The 21,931-nt window shown below is 42.9% G+C and overlaps 1 protein-coding gene across 2 annotated transcripts in view; it reads right to left on the reverse strand.

Moving 5' to 3' along the window:
- Nucleotides 1–21,931, reverse strand: part of frmd4a (FERM domain containing 4A) — a 101,773-nt gene that overhangs the window by 72,033 nt on the left and 7,809 nt on the right. The window contains exon 1 of one of the 2 annotated variants that reach the window (XM_044355804.1): nucleotides 730–1,017. The exons of the other annotated variant lie outside the window; for it this stretch is intronic. Coding sequence (XP_044211739.1) covers nucleotides 730–882 — 153 coding nt within the window. The 5' untranslated portion in view covers nucleotides 883–1,017. Of the gene's footprint in view, nucleotides 1–729; nucleotides 1,018–21,931 lie in introns of those variants that run through there. 2 annotated transcript variants of the gene reach the window in all.

Below are 21,931 nucleotides of genomic sequence, written 5' to 3' on the forward strand. Positions count from 1 at the left end.
CATTATAAAAACCCTCCAGCGAGAGGAAGACGGACAGTATATGGCCTCTAAGAGTTGTGAAGCAGGTGGCACGTGGAGTGTGAATGCAGCGAGGAGACGCACAGAGCGGCAGGTAGTCTTTCTCGACCGGCATTTTCTAGTGAAGAGCTTAGCCTCCAGCAGAGAGGCGACACAGGACAGCATGTCCCAGTGTGCACTTATTTGTACGGCAAGGGTTAAAACTCAGATTTCTGTGTGTAATCCAGTGTGTGTGATGGTAAGTGAAGGTAGCGGAATGAATCGTTAGTGCCATGTTTACAGCCATCTTAGAGAAGGCTTAATATCATCTCACCTCTTTGCATAATAGAAACATTGCGGTCCATCACACACATACACAAACAGTACGTTCATACACAAAGGTACGCTCACATGTACTTAAAAATGCACAAACTTATTCATGTAATTTACATGGAAGAAGGGGTTTGAATACCCAAACTGCTGTTTCTACACAGATTTATAAATTTATTTAAATATACAGGGATCCCCTGCGAAGCCTCTTTCACACTGACTCAAGTATATGATCATACACACAGATTTAGAGTATGAATTTACATACATATAAAAGCATAATGAAATGGCAAACAATTCGACAAATAGTTACTCAGCGAGATATTAAAAATGAGTTACATTCAAACAACCCAAACTTTCTATATCAACCCATTTGCTAAACTTCATTACATTTCACAGTACCTGTGAATGAAACATGCTCAGGCAGTCTAAGTCTGAGGTGTCTTTCCATCTTTCTCCAACGCCGCTGTCCTCTTGGAAGCCGACTGTCTCAATAATCCAGTAAGCGTCCAGAACACCAGACTGTCGGTTCCTGCAGCAGCTCAAACTGTGCATCACAAAACCGAACTTAACAAGCGTCTCTTATCCTGATTCATACCAAAAGCTCTGAAGACAGTTTTGCTCTTTAATTCTAATTTTGAGCAGGAGTACAGAATGTGTGTCTGTGTGTGTGTGGGCGCCTGCTTGATCATGATGTCCACCTGGCATGGAAATTAGGGATATGTGCTAATCAAACTGGGCAATCTTCCAAGTGGTTTGAGGTCTGCACACACACACACTCACACGCTCAAAAATAGTATCTAGACAGTTGACATGTTGATAAAGCCTCTTAAGCAACTGTTTGCAGCTAACTGTCTAAAGCGTTTACTGCCAGTCTCATACACTGGACAAGTAGGTGTTAAAGTCTGCGGGGAATGCAACACACTGCATCTGCTCATGTGTCTGGCCAAATGACCACAAAAGGTTTTGTTGATTCACCGTATGTCACACTGTGAGTTATTATCTGCCTGAAAGCATTTTCTTTAAAAAAAAAAAATCCTCACATAATGTATGTCTGTTTCTGTCCTCTAGTATTTTTATCTTTTTGCTGCCACTTGTTCTGTCTTTTCCTGTTTTCCTGTCTCCATTCATGTCTTTTTTTGTCAGCCTCGAGTGCTGAAGGACAGCAAGTGCAGATGAAAGGGATTCTGCTAAGTCACTCTCTGCAGCGCTGTTAGTAATCTGAATTTTTGCTGTGTCATTCCACACCCCAAATCTGTCATTCCACATTACGGCGATTGCCTCTCTGTTACTTGTGTGTCTCTCTGGGTACTGGTGTGTGTGTGTGTGTGTGTGTGTGATTTCTAGAGAGGCTTGTGAGGAGAGAGGCAGGTGCACTCGACTATCTTGTGTCATTCTTGCTGCAGTGAAAGTCACCTTGGATTTTTACAGAAAGACATGTTCATGACTAACCAGAGTAAAATTACTTTGAAATATAAGTGACGTTTGACTAGAGCATCGAATATCTGATACACAGGGGAATCAAGGCGCATCTACAAGCAAACACAAACACCTTCTACCTCTTCTAACTTGGTCAGAGTGTTTGCCTCTGTCTTCCCTGTCCTACATACAAGCCTCTCACTAGAGAGTGAGTGTGTATCTGAGAGGCACTGAGCAGACAGAATGCGACAGAGGCATATTCTAGAGGCTGGTTGTATGAAGGCGCTGGATTGAGTCACGCTCCTGCATTTTCTGCCCCAGTAAACTTAGCCCACTTTACCCAGTGCAGAGGAGGCTTCATAGCCTACGCCATGCACAGAAATAGACACAGCTAGACGCACACGTACCTACTGTTAGTGGCCGAGTGGATAAGACAACATTGTTTCCCCAACACTGATTTAACAATTAACACTCTAGTAAGCAGGCGTGCCTGTCTGCTGGCGATTCCGTACAACTTTTGTGAATTACTCTAGCATGCAAACAGCGCACTCACATCTACTTAGGATCAAGACGTGCACGTGAGTCCGTATCCCCAAAAGTCCACACACGATTAGGAATGTGATTTGTAGCAGTGTGAGCGTTAAATGTTTGATGATACGGCTACATATTTAATCTTTACATGCCAGATCATGAGGGGAAATGGGTTATACATGATTCTGCTCCCAGGGGGGAAAACTGGGATACTAAGAAAAGGGAGAAACATAGGTTAACACATTTTATGTGTGTGTGTGTGTGTGTGTGTGTGTGTGTGTGTGTGTGTGTGTGTGTGTGTATGCATGTCTGTGTGTTTTAATAATGTGGACAGAGTATCTGTAATGGATCACTGCCCAATATTCTGATTATAATGATATAAATGACTGTTTATACTTAGATTTGTATCACCTGCAAAATATCAATACAATATGCGACTGCAACTAACAATTTTTTTCATGATCTGAGAAGAATCTGAGAATGATTTTTTCAATTAATCGATGAATCCTCTAGTCGATAAAATAGAAATAGTTAACAATTGCCCATCATAACTTTACTGAATGATCAATTAATCAACTAATTGTTTCAGTGCTAAAGCTTACCACTGAAAATCCATAAACTAAACCAAGTTTTCCTGTATTCTTTACAATCTTGCCAAACAATTTTCATTCCTCAGACCTTCGCCTCAGACTCATTTGTCTACATGCAGGATGCAGCTGTGCTTATAACCCTTGTAAACCTCTCAGCCACTCATAACTACGCAGCTCTCCTTCTTTATAGACAATGAATCATTATGATCCCTCAGGCATGCAAACCACAAACTAACAAAGTATGCGCACAAACAAACACAAAGTACAAAGAGGATGCACCTGTGCGATCCATCCCGCACACAAATACACACTCATAGTTGTATTTCCTTGTTCTTCTAATGAGCCAACATGACCTACTCATTCTATAAGCCTCGACACACATGCATGTACTCTCCCAGGAGTGCAGTAAACCCAAGCCAGACTTCTGTCAGCTCCACCTCTTGCTGCAGGCATGGGACTAAGCTGCTTGTTACTGTACAGATGGGCCCCCACACCTCTGACAGGTGCACCGGCTCCTCCGCTGCCATACAAACCAATGCTGAGCGCTGGCCAAACGACACAGGCAGATTGTCTTTGTTAACATGGAGAAGAGGAGGAGGAGAGCCCCTGGGCTTCAGGGAAAGAGAGACGTAATTTGAGGAGATCATCTCTACCTCCTGACATTACTCCAGGCCATCCCTCTCATCCCTTGGGAATGTAAAAGGTGAAATCATGGCAGTTCAGTCTGCGTGCATGTGTTTATGGTTTTACATTTCATAGGTACTAACGATCGGCTATATGTTTTTAAGACAAACGTTCAATTTGTGTCATATCTGTTGTATCTGTCTCTGCCTCGCTCTGTATGTCTAGGACAAATGGATGGGATCGATGAAGGATCCAGAGAGGGAGTGGGCTGACAGAGGGGGGCCAGACTGACCCCCTGGGGCCAGGGCCTTTACCAGGGTCTCCTGCTAGACAGACCAGTCACCCCACCCACCCCCTTTTCCTGCCTTTGTCCTCGCTACACCTCCTCGTCTCCGCCGCAGTCTGAAAAAAAAAATGACAGGCAGGGCTTGATCAGTCCCAGGTTTCACTCCAAACCAAGGTCTTGTCCCTTGGTATTTACCACTTATTTACATTCAGCTCCCATTATCGCCATGGGAACAGGGGAGCTGCCGGAGTTACAAAAGGGAAGCACGAAAGCGCAGAAGATTGGGCACATGAAGTACTGTGGGAGGATTTATTAGGGAGGGAGCATGGGGGGTAAATCCTATGTAATTGCCCCTCCAGTAGACAGCAGGGGGAATGGGACGGCCACTCGGTCACTGACAATACTCATAATTATTAATCAAGTGCAGCCTTTACCATATGCTTTCCTCCTTCAATCTCTTTGTCCCTTGCTGTCCTCCCCTTTTTTCCATCTCATCATTTTCTCTCTTTCTTGGTTTCACTTGCTATCCTCTTGCTCTTTGTCTTTGGCCCATTCATTGTCTCTGTCTTGGACAGCAGGAGGAGCAGGATGAGGTCATTAATTATACACATAACAGTTCCCTGGTCACCACACATTCACATATACACACACAGACACACTCTCCTACTTCTCCACCTGGTCCTCTCCATGAGCACTCGTGTCTCTGAGAAAGCTGTGATGACAGATGAGAGAAAGAGAGAGAACCGTGGAGTTGTCCAATAAAGCTCGCTGTTTATTGGGGCCAAACGGCCAGCGCTCACACACAGCAGCAGAACAGCAGACCACTGCTCATTAGATGTGAAGGTCTTCACTTATTGGCTCCATACATCAGACAGGACTAGGCAAAGGCGAGCCTGGTTGCATCTGACAGCGGTGAATCTTAAGCAATGTCAGGGGTTTTTCTCCACCAGCGCCGACCCTCTCGATGCTCACTTACTTATGTGAAGAGATTATTCTAACCTACACTTTACTGGAGGAGCTACAGGACACCACTTCAAATACAGGGCTAGTAGGATCTGCTCCTCTTTAGTAGAAGAAACTGAGCTGGACATTCAAGTGCTGAGGCTCATGATTTAGGGAAACCTTGGGCAAGGCAAGGGGAATCCCATCACACAGTGCACTCTGGTGGTGAGAGTGTGAAACACAGCTCACTGGTGAAAGGCTCCGAGGAAGAAGTGGATGAAATAACAGAAACAGCACATGAAATGTAAACGCAATTTCAGTGCTTTAAAAGTGTCCAAGATATTGATTACCTATACTGATAATGATTACCTGTGCAGTGATCTTAAAAAGCCAGCATATTGCAAAAAAAAACAAACAATGTACAAACAAGAAAACTTAACAGTTAAGTTGCATCATATCACAGAATTGCATCAGTGCCTCAGGGAAACAACAAACCTTTGTCTCATCAAAGCTGTTTTTTTCTGCAGCGCTATTGTTTGGAAAGTGCTTGTATTCAAGGCCAGTATACATAATAATCACCCAGCCAACTAAATCTGATTCAGGACTGGTAGGACAACATTCCATGTGAGATTGATAGCGTGCTCAATGAAAACGGTTGACTTCTTTATTATCTACTTTATATTTATGTATTATTAGGCACTTTCAAAGTTGAGCCAAACCGCTGTATGAATGTCAACATGTAGCTTAAAGTATTTCCTGCATGTGGGAAAAACAAGCTCCAGCTGCAAATGTTGAAAACAAATTCAAAGTCTTGAGAAATATCTGATCTATGCGAAGGTTGTTTACACCCACATCAGCACATAAATATATTGAAGTTTCTAGAACTGTAATATGTGATAAAAAGTGAAACATAGTGAAAAGTAAGTAGTAAAAGCAGAAGTAAAAAAAAAAGTGTTGAATGTCAGTGTTCACCAAAATGCAGTTGTTGTGTTGACATATCTGCACGTCTGTCGTAGACAAAGCAAACCAAAACAGGACAAGTAGAATCCAGTCATTTCCCAAATCGGAACAGAAACCTACATTGACTATCTGTGTCTCATAAATACACATGTATATTTGAAATCAGGTATGTCAGACAACTACAGAGTATGCAGCAAACAACAACAGCTGTTGCCAGAAACCAGACACATCCACACACAAACACCTCTAGACATGTATTAATGGCCTTAACTGCCGTGGCAGATGCTCGCATCTGTTCGGAATAAAACGCACACACGTGTAAATGCGTGCACACATTCACACGAAGGGGTGAGTTATAAATCTGACACACGTCACATTTAATTGTTCTAACAAGCGGTAATGAGAGCATCGAGGGTCAGTGAGACACTTTAGGATGATGTAAGTATTCCTTTGGGGGGAGACGGATGAGCATTAATCTGGCAACCTTGATTTCATATTTGGGTTTAATTCAGCGTAATGGCAGCTGTCTACACATGGGAGAAAGGTGGTAATAGGATACCTGGCAGCCACTGTGCAGCGTTTGTAACTAAAGACCTAGATTAGAGAGGTCAAAGAAAATACACAGCACTACCTACAGTACACTTTGGCAATGAAGCCAGGCAGAGGGGAAAAAAAACAACAACTTGAGCTTCAAATGACAGAAAATCAAAGGTTTGATTCCCCACAACAGTTACTGAAATCTGGCTGAGGAAATGCCTATTTAGAAGTAATCCCCAGGTATAGGTCTATTGTAGACAGCCATATTTATTAAAAGCATGCTCCTCACTGCTGCATTTCCCTCTGAGAAGAACCAATCACTACAGCCGGATGGGATTCCTAAATGCCTTTGGTGTCATGGACTACTGCTTCAAAAAATCAAGAGCGCCTCTAAAGATTCTCCTCCCCCTCCGAGTACAATTTGCCACTCTGAACAGATTTATTCCTCCTTCATCCTGGCATCTTCACCATCAGCATCTCTCATTCTATCTCTCCCTTTTTCCTATCCATCCATTCTTCCAGCAGCTCTGAACCTGGTGGACCCAGCCTTGCAGCGACAAGCCAACATCAATACAGCTGTCTGGTGGCAGCATATGAGCCCATATGTCTGGAGCTGTGCGTGTAGATGTTATGGAGCATGCAAATTGACCGGTGTGCACGTATGTCTTTGTGGCTGTGCACATTTTGTGTGAGCATCTGTATGTATGTAGGGGAAAGTGTTCAATGGCGTTGTCTCCTTGAGCAGTCGTGTATGTAAATCATGAATAAGACATTAGAGCAGTAGGGCATACAAATTGCAAATGTGGAGTCTGTGCATGCTCTTTGCACTGAAGACTTTTTAAACTGAAATGATTGCACTCTGGAAAAAAAGAGGGTTATACAATTGAGCTAGGCAAAAATAAAATATTTGAAAAATGATCTGCAAAATCTGTAACATTATAGGGTGTAGACAGCCATGTAGTATCTCCTCCGATAAAGGTCATAACATATTGGCCCTAAATGGGTGCCCCAGCCAACCAGCAGCACTCATCAGTGGCTTCCTACCTTCTACTTTGCCAATTACGCTCAAAGGAGAACCAAGGCCAGAAGCCAGAAACACTGCAGCCAGTGATTGAACCTGGGTCCCTGCAGCGGTGGTGGGTGAGTGATTTTCCTCTGCAACAGTCGGCACTCCGGGGTGTGTTTGAAACTGTAATAGAGCCAGTATCGCTCAGTACATGTGAATAGGTCAGAGCTGGAACAGCACAGTTGCTGCCGGAGACCAACAGTGAGTATTACATGTAGCTGTGTTGTTTTTTTGATATGAATGTACTTAGCACCTTACAATACATGCTGTGTTTTTCCCTCTCTTTCTGTTACCTACAACCATGCACCTCTCTTGCTTTCTCCCCTCAGGACAACGTTGACACCAGTCCACTTCATGGTCAGCCAATCACATTTGAGGAAACCTGCTACTGACTGCTGCCAGCTTCCTCTCTGCTCATGTAAAGAAGTCAGAGTTCAGAGCCCAGGGGAAAACCTACGGAGATGGAGGCAGGATGGCTTAAAAGAGGTTAGAAATGGGCTAGAAATGGTGGGTCTCCGGCGGGGGGGCGAGGTGAAAATGGAGGAATAAAGAGTGGAGGAAATGCTTAAGCGCATGTGACTGAGAGAGATAACAGAATAATGGGTGATGAGGTGAGGGGAAAAGGAAACTCCTATTTCCAGTGTGAGTTTATGCATGTGTATATGTGTATGCGTAAAAACGTCTGTGCTATGTAGATCTACTGATAGGGTGATGTATGATACCTGTTCAACGCGGGGTCACAATTTGTAGCAGGGGTGAAACTACTAATCCTCAGCTCGTTCATCAAAAGTGTCTGTGTGTGTCTCTGTGTGTGCGTGTGCGCGCTTGTGATTACATTCCAATATAGAAAAGTATAATTGCCATTCTGATTCTCTAAAGGCTAAAAGCAGTGAGGGTTATGGTCTCATGGGACTATCTATTGTGTGCAATTACACAGATACAGTCAATATACATAATAGGACTGCTGGAGGCTCTTTAATTTAAAGTGCATGGTTTTAACACTGACACACAGATACAAATGCATTTAACTGAAGTGTGGCTTCAGTGTGAAATTTTCATTACAATACTCTGCGTCTTCTTGTATCTTCTACCTATCTTTGTGGACACTTGACTAATTTCCCCTCCCATCTTTCAATTGCCTCTCTTGGAAATAATTTCAAAAAAATGCCTGTAGACTGATGGCAGCCAATGAAGTGGAAAATCTGCACCCTGTGTTTCCATGACAACACCTAACATTAAGTGCATCGTCGGTTTGCTTCTTCGGCTGCTCAACTGCGCCCTGATTGATCTCATCGTTCGGGCCTCTTCAAGGGGACAAGAGCACATTTGACATGCTTGACACAGCAGGGCACGCTCACATGCACAGAAGCACGATCAGAGATGGCGTATGTGCCACATCTTCAAACACGGAGAGTGAGAGATGTGCGGCGGAGAGGAAGAGCTTCAAACGGGGAACTGTGGGAGGATCTTGTTCTCTCTACATGGTATCCCACTGATCTCACACGGCAACAGTTCTGCTTCTCTTTATCGTTGTCTGCTTCTCTGTATGTCATCAATGCATAGATTTATGTCCCAACGGACACCTGATTCTTATGTCACCATTAACATTTTCCTTGTACTGTATCAGGGGGTCATAAGCTAATAAAGCTAATGAGGACTGTTAGCAATGATTTGCGATGTAATATTTGTGCGCAGGCACATGCTACATCAAAAAAGTAATATCATATTATTTCACCTAATGATTACGTAAACCAAATAATTAATTTATCCTTTTTTTGGCTCAAAAAGATATATGATCACAGAAAATATAAAATACATTTATTTTTAGTTTAAATTACATCACAGTGGATATATCGACTACATTTGAAACTATTGTTGTTCTGTTCCTAATGAAGACTGCCCTTGACAGTGCACTTGGTAGGCTACTAAGATGACAGCTGGGAGATAGGGCACTACATCCAACAAATGTGTGTATGTGTGTGTTTGTTTGCATGTGCCCCATGTGGTTGCAGCCACCAGACATCCCCCCTCTGCTGATTACTTTGGCCTTTAAATGCTGCCAGCCAACCTGCTGTGCGTTTAATGTGTGTGTGTGTGTGTGTGTGTGCGTGTCTGTCTGTGTGTGTGGGTCGCCAAAGGCAGTCCCACCTTCTCCTGCAAATCCAAACCCCACCAGCCCTGCCTTTCTCTCCTAATTATTTTCATCCAAGCAGCGAGGCGGTTGGCTTCAGGGATGTGGGTCTGGTCACTTTCCTTTTGGCTGCTTTGTCCTCTCCTCCGTGCCACCCTGACCTTAACCATCCTGACAGCCGCCTGCCCACTAATGAACCAGGTGGATGGATGGGTGGAGGGGGGTAAAAGAAGGAGAGAAGGGGCATGAGGGGCAAAGGGGCCGTGGCAGGCAGATGTCAAGTTAGAGTGTTTGTGGTTGATTTGCATGTATGGATGCATTGTAGTGGAGCAAATGCAACAACACCGAAAAAAAGGCATATGTGTGTGTGTGTTGTTTAAACTGGTCATCTGTTAATAGAATAAATATGTTTGTGGGTGAGTGTGCATGTATGTCCAAGGCCTTGGCCATTTCTGTAATGGCTCCATCTGTCACGGGCAGCTGGACATACATACACACACACACACACACACACACACATGTGCACTGACAAAAGAGGAAGGAGGCAAGAAACAAGAGAGGCAGTGACACTGTGCCAAAAGCGAGAGCAAGCGAGCACATACAGGACAGGGGTGAGAGAGTGATGTATACATGAGAGAGGAAGAGCGGATGAGTGTCTCTGATTAGACTGATAGAGCATTGACAGGGTTAATCTCTTGATAACTACTCCCTATCGATCCGCTAACACGTGGGAGATGATGACTGGAGAGCACGCACACTAATGTGGGTACAAGATGTGCTTTAGAACAGCACACATTTTCTCAGAGGAAGATTTCTATGAAGCTAGAGCTCCTTGTTCCACTAACCTACATGCATATATTACACACAACTGGGGATACCAACGGGGAACTTGATCTTTCCCTTTTAGAGTCTTTCTATTCCTACAGGCCTATCTGGATCTGTCCTTCCCTCCGATCTTTGCTTTAAAAAGACAGGAAGAGTGTGCGAGAGAGAGTGGATAGTGTGAGTGAATCAGTAACGTCCTAACTGAAATAACTGCAACATCAATCTATACCATCACATTAAAAAGACATAAAGAGAGTCTGTGCAATAATGAGGGATACGGGCGAGCAATGTTTATAGACACTGAGGATAATAAGTTGGCTACTTCTTTCAGATTCCCACAGGATTACTTTGCTCTCTGTATTCTGCCTGCTCTCTCTGTTTGTGTTGACCTTCTTTTCCGTTCTATGTAACTACAAAAGGCAACACAGACGCACAACTCACTGATGCCTATTTTATTTAATTTTCCTGCTTCACTGCCCATTACTGTCATCCTAAATAAAGAAACAGCACAGAAGAGCGATACGGAGCGCAGGGGGAAAAAAAAAAAGAAAGTGAGCTGGAGTGAGGTAGAGGGAAAGGGAGCTTTGAGGTGATATGAGTACAACTCTTACAAAGTCCGCTAGATAGAATACATCTCGGAACAATTTTTCCCGTTTTAGAGAGCTGAGGATTTGGAATGATTTGGCAGTTTTTACGGGCTATTGCTATTCCTTCTTTGTTATCTTGGGGTTGAGGTCACCTTTTGTGCATCCCTGAGGTATAGTGCCCAACAAAGACAAGATAAATTGATTTTTTTTTCTTCTTTTTTTTTGGTCTTTTGACATGAGAAAGGTGCTGAATTGGGGTTTGGTTTTATATGAGCAAAAAAATCACACCCATAAAAAGGTATTAATGGTGTACTGTCACACCCTTTCTATCAAGGCAGAGGATAATACTTGAAGTAATTTTTCTCAAATTGACCACACATGCGGTCGTGCTCTTCGGCTCTGAGTATACACTACTCTGCTTCCACTGTGAAGACGTAAACATTTTGTATATCAGGGGCTTGTTGCCCTCCTTTTCGTTCTCATCTTTGCTGCTGGATACAAGTAAACAGAAAGAAAGGTAAAAAAAAAAAAAAAAAAAAAAAAAATCACAAATCAAAGTCGCTGTTTTCACTAGATTCCTCCTTTTATCTCTGAGGGTGAGGAAAAAGCACATTAAAGTGAGATTATGCAGTGTAAACTTTGAGAGACTCTTGCACTGGCTCATCATGCTGTGATTCATTCACGTAAATCTACTAAAGTGACTTTGATGCCACAACTGAGATACACAGATCGACTGTGGGGCATGTGAAGCTCAATGTGGCTGATGAAGATAAATGCAAAAGTCATTTAGTCAGTGAAAATGATTCCCACAGCTCTTGGGCAAATCTGGCCAGGGTGGCAGACAGCACAGATATAGCAGGCTTGATTCCATGCCATATCTTTGAAGCCAAGTCTATCTCTAAACAGCCCGCTAACACTCCTCTTTGGATTAGTTCATGGGCCAATCTGCAAATACCAATTACAGCGCTCATATTAACTGCCAGAGACACAGCGAGGGGCAGACAGACAGACAGACAGACAGACAGACAGGCAGGCAGGTGGGCAGACAAACAAGACAGAGGGGCGAGAAAGAGAAAGACACGTTTTTTGGCTTAAATGCAAAGAGCGTGTGCTTGAGCCTACTGCACAAGGGCAAAGAAAAAGGGGATGAAAACTACAATGAAATGAAGAGAAGAACGAGGGCGAGTTGTAAAGGTGAGGGAGGAGAGGTGAGCAGATGGGCGTACTGGTGTGTGACAACACCATCAGGTCATCGCAGTGGCTTAACCCTTTCAGCGTCGTCACAAGACTTGTGTGGGAGTCACTGTGTGGTTTTCAGCTATTCCTTTAGGGATGAAAATGATCAATAAGACTATAAAAAATATGTAAAGTTGGTGGAGGTTGCATCTAGAATTTATTTTTGGCTCTGTAGGTCTGTACCAGTGATGATAAAATAAGGGAGGGGTAAGGGAGGGAGGAACGTTTTAGAGAGCGCCTGGTTGCCAAAGCATCTATGTTCTCTGGAAGCAGGAGAGAATATAGAGTAACAAAAAAATCTTAGGGTGCAAAGCTTCTTATATTAGTGCTGTATTTTATTCTATTCCTGTTCTTGATGTGATGGGTAACTGTAAGAACCTGTCACAAAATCACTCTCCTCTCCTCTCCTTCCAAAAATGCAATCATGCCTTCATAAATATTAATAAAAACCCTCACAGCTAAGTCATCTTCTCTTACACACACACACACACACACACACACTAACTCTCACCATAATATATCTCAAACATAAAATCCCGACCGGAATAAACAGGTTTTCATCTCATATATCAACCGGGAAGGAGACACCTCTCAGAGTCCATTACCATCCACACAATCGTGCTGGATGTCACATGCAGGCACATGGCTACAGACAAATAATGTAGTGTGTTCTGACACACACACACAGGCACACACATCATTTTCTTCCTTCATTAGCTTTCTCTTTATGGTACAGACACAGACAGATGCTGTAGATCTGAGCACAGTGTTCTCAGAGACACCCATCTAAATGCACCCATGTGAGACAAAGATATCCAACACAGAAGGTCATGTATAACAAGAACAATAGTGAATCGCCACTTTTCAGACATCCAATTCACTGTACAAACTGTAGCCGGTTCCTTCCTTGCACCTCTTTCTCCATTCCTTCTCTTTCTATCCTATATCAAAAGGCCAGTGGTTTGTACTGAAGGGAGATAGGCACCACTCTGAAACACTGAGTCATTCTTTCAAAGCAACCCCTTGTTAATGTGGGCACGCACACGCACAAACACACACACACACACACAAATGCATTTGCACACACGCACACACACACTAATGCAAACTGAAACTATTTCAATTTTCTGCACAGCTGAAACATATTTATATACTATCTAAGACCTCTGGTGTCTCCCACACTCCCCCGGCATTCTGCCTATTGCCCCTAGCAACTCCAGCAGCTTGGAAACTTCTCAGCTCGAGTTCGAGCATCACCACGGCGACAGCGGCACGGACTGATTCGTTTCATCAGTCCAGCGGCTTGCAAAGACATCCTATCTGACTATATGTGCCATTCTGGTGATGGATTCCTGTGGAGGAAAGAGTAGTTGGGATACTCAGTAATCCCCATGGTAACCTACCCGCGTCCTCATTGGAGACAGCAGTCCCTCCATGACTGATTGGGTTGGTTTCGGTGGGCTTGGGTCCCCTCAGCTGTGTCAGTGTATTATCCCAGTCCGCAAATAGATCCTGTTAGAAACGCTGTCTCATCCTCAGAGCGAACATCTCCTCTACGACGGAGCTCCCTACCCACCCAGAGAGCCCAGCGCACTGACAGGAACACAGAGAGAGCCTGTGTGTGTGTGTGTGTGTGTGCGTGTGCGTGTGTCCGTGACACACACACATGCACACACATGCAATTGGGAGCAGGAGGAGAGAGGGCAGTGCCAAACTCCTAGTGCTTCTCCTCCTTCCGCCGACCTGTCAGTTGGTGTGTGATCTTCCCCTGCAAAGCACTGTGGTTTCAGTGTGCAATGTCCAAGCAAGGTCTCTCTCTCTCTCTCTCTCTCTCTGCCTGTCCCCTTCTCTCTCACTCTCCCTCACTGCCTCCAGCTACATTTGTTCCCTTCAATGTGGCAAATGATTGCAGGTCTTTTTTTTTCATGGTACAGCTCTCCTGCTAGTACTCTGCTCACTCCTCTCTCTCTCTCTCTCTCTCTCTCTCTCTCTCTCTCTCTGTCTTTCTCTCCCTTCTCAGTTTCCCATAATGCCTCTTTTTCCATCCTCCTCCTCACTGTCAACTCCTTGTTCCTGCCCAAGCCCCAAGCTGGGGGTCAAACAAAATGTACATTTATAGTGTGTGTGTGTGTGTGTGTGAAAGAAATGGAGAAAGAAAGAGAAGAAAGAGAAAGAGACACAGAGAAAGAGAAGAGAGGGCACTCTCGGGCCACTATTGTCCCTCCAGACAATAGTGGCTCTTAATCGCCTAGCAACCTGATCACCCTCTATTCTCTTAATAGACAAGGCATGAGTCACCCTCTCAAACACACAAATACACACAAACCTTGTCCCTCCTCTTCACACATACCCACGCTCACATGGCTACAGCTGCACCGTAACCGACTGTAATTATTCATAACATGTGACAGGTCATCTGGCATATTGTAGCCTCGTTTGATGCCGTGTTCTGTTGTTCACTAAAGATTTCTGGCTTGTTTCATGTAATAGAGCTGCCATTAAAGACAAACAGGGATATGAAGGACGATGGCTGAGCACCACTGGATACGCAAATTCATGTGTGTGTGAGTGTTTGTGTTAAGTGTGTTAATAGTCCTCCTTTTAAGAGGATGAAAACACGGACAAATCATCACCTCTGCTCCAAGCTGCATCTCGCCGTTGCCATGGCAACAATGTCTGTTAGAGTAGGAGCACAACGAAGCAGTGAGACCATAAAAGCCCAAATAAATAAATAAATAAATAAATAAAATCAGTGCATTTCTGTGCCTGTTGCCTTTCTTAGTCGCAGCAGTTGGAGGTGACTATGTTGACACGTTATGGTGTCATGCAGCCTGAACTGCATGACACCATAAGTGAAGTACGCCCTCTCTCCCTTTCTCTCTCAATTATTTTTAGCCTAGCTCCTCTGTATTGACCCAGATAAGGTGGACAAAAAAAGCATAGAATTAATTAAATTAACCACAATGGACATACTTTTGAGGGGCCCTCATTATTTTATATGCACAAGATTCCATATCTTTACCCTGCCATTATCAAGACAACATAAAATTATTAAAAATTATAAAGTTTCTGTTAATTTCTAGTACAGCAGGGTGAATTGTGATTCTTATCTTCTTTGATTCTGACTCTAAGTTAATTCACAAATGCCAAAAATTCTATTTCGTTAATAATATTAGTTAATAATGTTATGTTGATGGAGCGAAAAAGGTGCAAATCAACTGCAAGGGCACAGTGCAGCACAAGTTAGACTTTTTATGTAGTTCACAAGTCGACCGACCGACACACACTAGCACCACTTAAAATTTAAACCACCTCTGGTCCGGCAAAAAAAGTAACTTGTTCCACAGTGTGTCATTTTAAATGCCCTGCGCTAATACAGCATTTTGGATGATAGGATGATGGGTTTCCCCGGTAACAGTGCAGCAGAGAGGCCGCTCAGAGCACTCCGAATTGAATTATGACACCAAGATTTGGAATCGAATCGTGAGATTCCCAAAGACTCCCACCGCTAATCACTATCTATTAGACAGAGCTACAGCAATAGCTTGATAAACAGGTGGTAGACCCACCGGTTACTGGTCCATCTGTGTGTATTAAAGCAGCAGTAAATGGAATGAATCCATACTTTACACTTTATTAGACCAATCATCTGTTATATTCCACAAAAAACATGAATGGTTCTGATAATGGCTTGGTGTTAAAGTGTGTGCATGTTAACCTTGTGGTCAGTGGTCTGCTGATTGATTTATGCTGACAAGCTGAAAACGTATTGAGACTGTTACACCGTCACATAACCATTGCACAGATGAAAAAGCACATAGACTGGAACCTGCTGTCGTATAACAGCATTGATCGCGGGCCAGCCTGGATGACACAGACATCTTAGCACAACAATGTGTGGACGAGATCAATAACATTCAACCTGCAGGTGGCACGGCCACTGTGCAGCGAAGGCAGTGTCAAATTGAGTTTTTAAAATGCAAACATTGATGTTGTATCAGCATGTCAAGATGTCCTGAAAATGAAAAGAATGCTACTTTAAAAATCTGCATTTCCTCTCCTCAAATTGAAACACGGGCACTTGCCATTTTATTTCATACACACACAGGCGTACGCACACGTATACACACAAAGGACTTCATGATCGCAAACATGTATGCGATAAACAAGAAACACTGTTCAGTGGCCCAGAAGGTGAAATTTGATTCAATATTCACAATCATAGAGCTAATTAACATCTAATTAAAATGAACCTCCATTAATAGGGTTCATAGTCATGTATTTCATTTAAAGAGCATATTCAAACAGGAGATTTCCCATAGGAGAACATTCCTTGGTCCACTTCACATCAGACAATTTACCACTTCACACGGTACATCGCCATCAGACCATATGATTGTATCACTGCATGAGCCACACACTCACACACACACACACGCACACATACACACGCAAATATCAAAGACACAACACACACACACACAGGCCCAGGCACACATTATATCAACCCCTAATTCTCTCACACACACTTATTGATGATGGAAAAATTGGATAAGTGTTGCAGAGGTCTCTATAGGGAAGCAGTGGGAAGAGCTCAAATCTCATTATTTAGCTGACCTCTGACATCGGAGCAGTCGTGGACTCATAGTGGTCTCCTAAATGTAGGCTTATAAATAAACCTAGAGCACCTTTACCCCTCACGATTCCCAGAATGTCATTTCAGATTTTCCTCCACACCGATGCTTCATTTGTTCCATGTTGTATTTTCATTGCTCTGTTCTTAATGTTAGCTGAATATATATTACTACTTAAGCTTGGCTTACAGCATGTTTATGGGAGGGATGATGACTTTAGGCAGAGCACTATTTTTTCCAGAGCAGAAACATTATTTTAGGCCGAAGTGAGGAGGAAAATATGTTATTTTCACCAGGTTAGATGTGCATGTGTCTGGCAAGACTCAGTGACATGCTGTCCCATATATCACCATTGCACATTACTGCTGACAGTGAATGTTAACCTGTCAGCGAATCCCACATGCCTCGTCCCTGCCCCCAACCCTTCCCAGCCACTATTAAACCTGCACATAACCATACATAAAGGAGAGAATGGGTGGATGGGATATAGGGGGTGATCACACAATCACAGGACAATACTACACAGTGCAGTGCACACTGCAATATACTGCACATTGCCCTTAAACCCATCCCCACCCCCTCTGTCTCCCCATCCCCCTACACCCATCCCCTCTCCTCCTCCTCTTCCTCACTTGGGTCCCTGTCGTCCCAGCTGGACCCGCAAATGAATCCCTTGTGAGTTTTTCCATCACGCATATGTGAACTGACACACCTTAGCCACAGTGTGTTGATTTATTGCCTTGTAGTTCTTGTTTCTTGTCATCTTTTTATTTTCCTGCATTTAGTTGTTGGTACAATACTATCTGGAGCATGCAGACAAATGCAAATGTTACAATAAAAACAGCGACAATTGCATTGAGCACATAGACAGAGTCACAAATGTGAAAATAGTGTGTAATTTTCTGTGGCTGTTTGTGTTTCTTCTAGAGCTGCAATTACACTGCAAAAAGCAGACGTCCAATAGGCTGAGGTAATTAGCTGCTGCTAAACAGACTGTAACTTCGCGGGGAAACAAAGGAATTAATTGCAATGATTATCAATTAAACTACATCACAGCAAGAAAAGGAGCATTAGAGGTTCTCTTCTTTTCTATTGGAGGTGCTCCAACTCCATACTTCAACCTGATGTCTTTTTGTCTTTTAATCTGTTGTCCCATCTGCTATTGTGGCTGCTCCAATACTCTGCTGCTTGTTCCGCCAGACACAAATTTTTAGTTTATTTTGTTTTCTTTTTGATATTCAGTAGCGTAATTTCCTTCAGGGAATATGTACTTTTAGTTCAAAACAAGACTGTATCAATGTGAACATACCTGGTCCAACAACCAAGGTGACCAAATTGAATCAGAGCATTTTGGAGTGTAACAGAGAGGAAGAGAGGAAGAAAAAGGAAAAAGAGGGAAGTCATATTCATCGTTATTCACTGTGTGTGCCCAAGCGTCTGGCTGGGAATAGAGGGACCCATAAGTCAATGTGCAACCCTGTCACAGCATTACAGCTAAATCAATGCCACTAGAGAGGGAACTGCTGCTGACTCTCATACGCTGGACTGGGACTTCTTCTCTGCACAGACCAATAGCATCGACTCAGGAGGGAGTTGAGAGACAAGATGTGTGCCTGTTAACAATCACTGTCAATACTCTGGGTGGTCTGATGGAAAAGCAGATCGACTGGAATCTGCTGCTGCAGGTTTTGCATGTTGGGCTGCACATTTCAGTTGGCATGTTGCATTGTCCTGGAATGACAAAATAATTAATGGGTTGTCATGTTTTGCAGTTTGAAGGTTTTTAGTTAGTATCAACCCTTCAACTACTACCTTTATTTCAGCATCCAGATTAAGCCATTTACATAGGCAAAAGGGAAATCTACTATGTGGTGCATATCTGTGGGCTTAAAGTAGTAAGTCAAGAAGATGGTTAATTACTGTTTAAATCAATTAGCCACATTATCATTAAATATTTAAAACCCTCATTCCTGGTGGAGACTTGAGGTAAGCTGCTGTACAGTAGATGAGTTAATCCAGGAATTACTCAAGCAGTGATATCTTAAAAACTCACGGAAATACTGTACATCTGAGGACTGAGAGAGGCTTGTGCCTGCTCCAGGAGCTTTCAATAAGATTTTTGCACAATTGGTTACTGCTGTTTGGTGTTGGACTCACAGCCAAGGCTGGAGATTTACTATGATATATTGGAGTGTGAAACTACTTTAGCCTGTTCCCGGAGCCAAGGGTCCTGGCCATGTTTGAGAGAGCTGGGGCTGATTGTTGCCAGAGGGAATTTGTCTGACATCCCATCTAAAGTTCATTAAACAGCAATCCTGGGGAACATGCTGCACGTGCACACTGATATGCCAATGCACACACACACACACACACACACACACACACACACACACACACACACACACACACACACTCTCAGAAAATGTCTTCCACTAATACTAAAGAGATATGCATTTGCTATGTGTGGCTGCCCTCATTGAAACATGCTGCATATGCAAGTTGATATGCCCATGCACGCACGCACACACACACACACACACACACACACACACACACACACAGAGAAAATGTTCTCCATCAATATGCACAGAGATATACATTTGCTATGTGTTGCTGCCCTCATTGGCCTGCAGTCCTTGGAGGTAGTGAAAGGGAGAGGAGGGAAAGACCCTCTTCTCTCACACCTTGCCAAAGCTCAGAGGGAGGAACATCTTATCTCACTACTGCAGAGAGACAGAGAATTAGAGAGGGAGAAAGATGGATGGGAGAGGGTAATGTGAGCAGGGTTTTGCAGAAGAAGGACATAAGGGATTGAGAAGAGAGTGGGCAAGAGAGAACAATAGTGACAGCGATGGAAAGAGGGAGAAAGAGAATATTTAATCAATCTCATTTCCATAACTTTCATCCTCTGGAGAAACAGACTTTGTGCACCCACTGATTAGAAATGTGTTATTTTAGCCAGATTCAAGAATAAATAGTCATCATATCTACATAAAGGTGTCTTCCATTAGAACGCATCTTATAGCAGCTAAGAAGTATAAAATCACCTTTCATCCACCACATACTATATGTGTGCATTAATGTTTGGATATCTGCACTATAAAATATTTCTACCCCTATTTAAATGTACATTTGTGTGAGAGGGAATAAAGGGGAATTGGCTTTATTCATCGTGAGCCACGGTGTAAGCGTGCCCGATGCTATGAAGTCACTCCAGAATGGTATCCTAGCAACTGTTGTCAAGGGCAACCAGCATTCTCTGCAGACAGCACACCGAGCCTTGCAGAGAGAGAAAGAGAGACACATAGAGAGTGACAGCATGGTTGAGAGTTGACCGTGGTTAAATTATCGTTTGCTGTGTATTTCTGGCGTTAGCGGCAACACAATCTTTGCCTTCCAACCCCTGATCGTCTACCATCATGTGTCATTACTCTATATAATGGCTCAAAAAAAGCCATTATATAGCCTATTCCTGTTCAGAGAGTGCTGGTTTGAATGATTCTCATACTGTTTGTGTTTGCAGGCACAGACACCCACAGAAATCCGACCTATTTCTGTATTTCTGACACATGCTGTACACATGCCCAAAGCATGGCCAGACACTCACTATTGCATGTACTAGTCCTGGTGTATCGCCCACTCACATTCACACACTGCCCTCTACTGCTAAACCTCAAACAAAACATGCAGGCATTACATCAATTCATATAAATATGACCATACGGCAAAGTGTGAAAATATGACATACGCGGGTATGGATAACAAATCAATTAGCATTTTGTTTGCCAAAACTTGATCTTTTAAATCTCTGGTTGCCATGAATAATGTAAAAATGCATGCAGGGCAGATGCAATAATAGGATGGATAATGAAAGCACTGCGTTAAATCTGCTGTCTCCTTACTGATAAGATCTGGATTCCCATCGCTTACTGGAATATTAATATAGAAAAACACATTTTTTATTTATCGCAATTCATCTCTTTGTTGTCTTGTATCTTTGAACTGACTGTAATTGAATTCTTGTCCAAGAGTCCGTAGCACTGACATGCATTCATTAACATGTCATTCAGACACTGATAAGATTTCCTGGAGTGAAATTATTCTTCTGTTTCATGATGTGATAAAGAAGCTGACAAAATTCATGGCAGAAAATAGAACGGAACGGAAAATGGTTTTCAATGATATTCAAACAGCAGGATATAGCAATGAATGTTGATTACCTTCACTGCTTCTACAAATATAACTGTTGCTGAAGGCACAATCACAACTGTGATATCTGCAGGACTATCTATAAGCCTGTGTAGATACAGGTGCTATTTTTGTTATGTACTCTGAGTTAATATAAATACTTGTTAGCATGAAAGTAATCTACAAAATATTGTTGCAATACTTTTGGGGGATTTGCTGTTTTGTTTTCAGGTTCAAAGTGAGATTTTAGGCTATATATTGGCTATATTGCCATTGGAATGTTAAACTAAAGAGCAGCAGAACAGATGATGAGGAAAATATGACAATACAATATGAGCATTGAATGGAAATGTACAACATCTTTCAGCGACAAACATATACTTTTTTTGGAATAGATTCAAGACTGTTAGTATGGAGGTAAGAATTTGGATGCTGATGGACGCTGAATCATGATATAAATGTTCATGATATTGGAACCATAAAAGACATAAAGGATTGGGAGACAGAGACTAATTTTGTCAGTCAACATTATGGCAAAGACACTATACAGCAGCTTTGGAACAAATTTAACCAGCAGCTTTAGCCTAGAGGTTCATAAAGTCTGCTTTTTTCAACCCTGGATTGGCCTGATAAAGGGCTCATGAGAGCAGGAGTCAGTGCTCTCTCCTCCCTCATCAGCAGCTGCTTAGATGACCCCTATGTGTGAGGAACTTGACCTTTGATGACTCAAGTGAAACACTAGAAGACTGTGGGCTGAATAAAAGACGGTTTAAAGCAAGAAAAGAGAAACCAGACGAGGTGAAAGGAGCAAAACCAAACAAAAAGGCTGTATGTACACGCTTAGATGTGATGTGATTATGAAATAATACCTATGTTGGCTGGTGGCTGGTGTGTATCTTCTGGGTAATGCATTATGCATTACAGAGGGGATTAGTGTGTCTAAAGCTCTGTAATGCTCAAAAAGAAGCAGCTCTGATATCAGTCATCAATCAGAGTCATAATGTCCAGTCAGCCTATAAGCAGCACACAGCTGCATTAACTGGGACAA

The sequence above is a fragment of the Thunnus albacares genome, chromosome 7, assembly GCF_914725855.1.
Source record: "Thunnus albacares chromosome 7, fThuAlb1.1, whole genome shotgun sequence".
NCBI lineage: Eukaryota > Metazoa > Chordata > Actinopteri > Scombriformes > Scombridae > Thunnus > Thunnus albacares.